Source organism: Dipodomys merriami, unplaced genomic scaffold (assembly GCF_024711535.1).
Source record: "Dipodomys merriami isolate MVZ:Mamm:240054 unplaced genomic scaffold, mDipMer1.0.p SCAF_70, whole genome shotgun sequence".
In the NCBI taxonomy this organism is placed as follows: Eukaryota; Metazoa; Chordata; class Mammalia; order Rodentia; family Heteromyidae; genus Dipodomys; species Dipodomys merriami.
The window spans coordinates 4,957,633-4,962,096 of NW_027206291.1; the positions used below are offsets into that span (position 1 = coordinate 4,957,633).

Consider the following 4,464-nt stretch of genomic DNA (forward strand, 5'->3'; position numbering starts at 1 on the left):
AGACTGGGCAAGAGCCCCCCTTAGTCCCTAGCTCGGTGTCTGCGCTGGGTGGTTTTTAAAGGGTTACAGGTGGTGTAAATCGCTGGCCCAGGGGCCTGCCCCGTTAAGCCTGGCCTGGCCTTGGTAGAAGAGCGGAGGGCCGAGGGTGCCTGCCCCGCTGGTCGGTGCCCCAGGGTTGCCGAGGCTGGCGGATGTCTCCCTCTGGTGTGGTCATGGAGGAGCAGTCTTAAGCCGGGGACGACCCGGAGGAGGCCCTGGTGGGCTGTATCAAGGTGCCCAGACAGGCTCCGGCCGGAGACCATAAGCCCAGAGGGCCGCGACTCCCCCGTTGCGGCCTGGTCCGAGCCCCTTAACAAGCGAGCGGTGAAGCAACAGGCCGGGCCAGCGGCGGCCGGGAGGGGCGGCGGGGGAGGAATTGGGTATGCGCTTCCGGCCGCCAGGCCCCGCCCTTGGCGGCTATTAGCAGACACGGCTCCTGCGCGCCCGGGTGGCGGCCGCGTGCGGGGGCGGGGCGCTGTTTCCGCCGGGCCATGGGGCCTCGCGTGCTGCCGCCGCCGCCGCCGCCGCTATCGCCGCTGCTCCTGCTGCTGCTGCTCCCGCTCCCATCACTGCTGGGCAGGGCTGAGGGGCCCGCACCCTCAAGCCTGCGCCCTCCGCCGGCCGCGCCTTCACCGCCGCCTGTCGCGATTAATGGCAGCCAGCCGGGCGCTCCCCACAACAGCACGCACTCGTGGCTGCCCGGCGCCACTGGTTTGCAGCTGCTGCGCTCTTTCTACGTGTTCTTGGGCCTCAGCGGCCTGGCTGTGCTCTACTTCCTCATCCGGGCATTCAGGTGCGTCAGGCACACGCCACTACCCTACCGCAGCCAATTGAGGCCCGCCTCGCACATTACGTGCTGGACGTTGGGCTCCGCCCTCTAAGTGGGCGTATTGGCAGCCTGTTCGTCATGTGGCAATAGGGGCGGGGTATCCTCGTGACTTGCCTGCTGTTGGCATCTCTTGGTGGATGCTGGGTTCCCGGTTTGCTGCTTGGTTCTGCAGCCTGGCTAGGGGTGTTGCTGCTCTGTTCCCGAATGGTAACAAGGATGCAGGGAAGTGACCGGGCAGGCCCCCTGGTGTTATTCCAGCCCCTCGTTGTCAGATAACAGTACCCCTCCCTTGCTTCCCGTGCTGCCTGCCCATCCATTGAGACCTCTGGGCTTGCAGCTTCCTACTGCCCTGCGCCCACCCAGTGCTCTCTGAGGCTCATTGTGAGGTGTGCTGACTCTCCCTCCTGTCCCCAGAAAAGAACCCTGGGCTTGGTGGAGGCTGCTAGTTCTTTCCGGGTTCTGCAGATGGCTTTGTCCTAGAGAGATGGCACTAAGGATTCCCTGACCTTGCCCCACACCCGTGACCCGTGTCCTGGCAAAGTCCAGATGCCCTTCAAACCCTTTGTCTTTATGGAAGACTCACTTTCCAGCCTTCCTTTTCTTCCGGCAGAGCCTTGTGCTTCAAAAGTGATTTAGTAATACTTCTGGTTCTTGGGTACAAAAGTTTGGAGTGGTCATTGGCAGCAGGGCTCTGAGGGTCAGGATACATGAAAGCCCCATGGGACAGAAGGAAGCAAGATGGGGTGTCACCAGTACCTAAGACATCACAACATGTTTGGACCACTTGCAGGCTGAAAAAGCCACAGCGGAGGAGGTACGGGCTCCTGACTAACACGGAAGACCCCACTGAGATGGCCTCACTGAACAGCGACGAGGAGACTGTCTTTGAGACAAGGAATCTGAGATGGTAGGGACTCCTCCTCAAGCCCCAAGCATCTTCATTAGGACTGGGCTGGAGAGCAGCATGGTATTGGGGTTCAGCCAGGTAGTTACGGTAGGAAAGCTGGACACAGTGGCAGCAGGTAGCCTCAATTTCCCTTCTCTTTTATCAGGGAAAGGAAGCTGAGCCTAATGATTCATGCCTGTAAATCCCAGCTACTAAGGAGGCAGACTTAGGAGGATATTGGTTTGAGGCCAGTACAGATAAAAACTTACTCTATATGAAATACAGCCAGAGGGCTAGAGGTGTGGCTCAAGCAGCAGAGAGCTCATCTAGAATTGAGGCCCTCAGCACTTGTTCTGGGGCTCACTTTGCCAAAGTCAGTGTCCGAAATGAATTGGCTACCAGTGTGGCCAGGTAGTCAGGAAGGCTTTTGGTGGCAATTAACAGGACCAGTTCCCAAAAGAGCATTTTAGACAGAGCAGCTGGGCTGAAGACCCAGCAGTCTGTATTTAAGGAGACCCAGGGGCAGGGCCACTGTAGGGGTGGGCTTTGGCTTTCTAAGCCCCCAAGGGAAATGGACTCCACCCTGTGGTCTCTTCCACTTCACCTGGCTGGTAGATAGTTGGGAAAGGTGGACCTGGTGGCACAAAATGCCCTAAATGGGCCACCCCCACCCAAGGACAGAACATTTACTGGATTGAGAGCAGTCATTTGCCTGGTAGGGTGGCCCCTTCCCTTCCTTCCTCTCACCCATCTCCTTCATCTTCCAGATTCCTTTCCAGGGACCATGAAGGAAGGACACGTGGCAGCCACTCTGACGCTGGTCCTACTGAGTGCCATCCAACATTGCATCAGAGCCTGTACAGTCACTGTAAAACCACCACCTCTACCCCCAACCTGGACAGCATGGCTTCGCCCTCCAGAACCACCCCCACCCCCACCCCAAGCCTGTTCAAGGGAGCCACTGCCCATAATTTCTGCCCACCTCCCACCCCCCCCCCCCCCCGCCGGACTGTGACGTGCTGATTCCCCTCCCCTGAATGGTTGGAGTGGCCCCGAGCTGAGGCCTAGATGCAGGTGGACTAAGGGGTCTCTGGGAGCGCCTTCCTAGTGGACTGGGGATAATAAATGAAGCAGTGGCTTTATAGCTGGCCTCCAACCCTGTTGTGACCCCAGGTCTGGGTGTCTTAGTGCTATGGGTGAGGGTTAGGTAGCAGCATGGGACTAAATTGGTCCCAGGGCCCCATCCCTGACCATACTAGATTTCCTTTGCCCTTGCTCTGGCTGCCTGGATAGTAAGCTGGGGTGTGAGGGGATACCAGGTGGTAGACAAAGTGGGGACCATTTTCAGCTACGCTGTTTAAGCCAGGGTACCGTCCCCTATATCATTTTCCACCTAGTGATCAAGAGCCTTGCTCTCAAGAACATCTGTCTCAGCCCACCAGCACCTTTGGAGAGGTTACCAGAGGCATCCTAGGCTGCTACCTGTGCAACACACCCTTCGTCGTCTGTGCGAATTATTTCCCCCCCACCAAGCTCTCATCCTGAGAGACCTTTGGCTGCATCGATTCCTCTGTGACCTTTTTGCTTTGTTTGTTTTCTGGTTGGTCGTGGGGCTTGAACTCTGCACCTGGGTGCTGTACCTGAGCTCTTCAGCTCAAGGCAAGCGCTCTACCACTTGAGCCACAACACCATTTCTGGTGGTTGATTGGAGATAAGAGTCTCATGGACTTTCCTGCCCGGGCTGGCTTTGAACTTACATCCTCAGATCTCAGCCTCCTGATTAGCTAGGATTACAGGCGTGAGCCACCAGTGCCCAGCTTTGTTTTTGTTTTTGTCAGTCACAAACTTGAACTTTGGGCCTACATACTGTCTCTGAGCTCTTTTGCTCAAGACTAGCAGTCTACCACTTAGAGCCATAGCCCCATTTCAGGTTTATGGTGGTAGTTAATTGGTGATGTCTCACAGACTTTCCTGTCCAGGCTGGCTTCGAACCACAGTCCTCAGGTCTCAGCCTCCTGAATAGCTAGGATTATAGGCATGAGCCACCAGTGCCTGGCTGTGTGTGTGTGTGTGTGTGTGTGTGTGTGTGTGTGTGTGTGTGTGTGTGTGTGTGTGTGTGTATGTGTGTGTGAGAGAGAGACAGACAGACAGACACAGAGAAAGAGACAGAATTAGTCCTAGGGCTTGAACAGAGGGCACCTGAGTTGTCCCTAAGGGTTTTTTTTTTTTTTTGCTCAAGGCTAGCACTCTTATCATTTGAACTACAACTCCATTTCCCACCTTTCTGGTTATTAATTGGAGCTAAGAATCTCATGGATGTTCCAGTTTGAATTGGCTTTGAATCAGGATCCTCAGATCTCAGCCTTCTGAATATCTAGGTTTGCAGGTATAAGCCATTGGTACCTGGCTATGATTCTGGTTTTGTTTTTTTTTTTTTTTTTCCCCTTCAGCTGCTGAGCACAGTCCAGCTGTGGCATATCACCTCTGTATGTTTCTGTACATTTAGGTGTGTGTGGAGGGAGGGGCGGGGCGGAGGGGGGGGAGGGATAGGGGGTGGTGTACGAGTCCTTACAGCTGTTGGCCAGAACCCTGTCTGCCATGTCATAGAGAAGAGCCACCACTAGGTGGTAGCCTAGTGCTGTCGGTCACCACCACCCCCTTACTTTGTCTCAGGAACCAGACTGGGAAGTAGTCCTGCTGGGCTGTACCT

At 55.9% G+C, this 4,464-nt stretch overlaps 1 protein-coding gene across 1 annotated transcript; it reads left to right on the forward strand.

The window, feature by feature from the left end:
• The first annotated feature begins 489 nt into the window (after window positions 1-489).
• On the forward strand, window positions 490-2,898 carry Fam174c (family with sequence similarity 174 member C). The gene is made up of 3 exons (XM_070008519.1): window positions 490-832; window positions 1,659-1,775; window positions 2,522-2,898. Coding segments are annotated over exons 1-3 (420 nt in total). The 5' UTR covers window positions 490-530; the 3' UTR covers window positions 2,523-2,898.
• The last annotated feature ends 1,566 nt before the right edge of the window (window positions 2,899-4,464 follow it).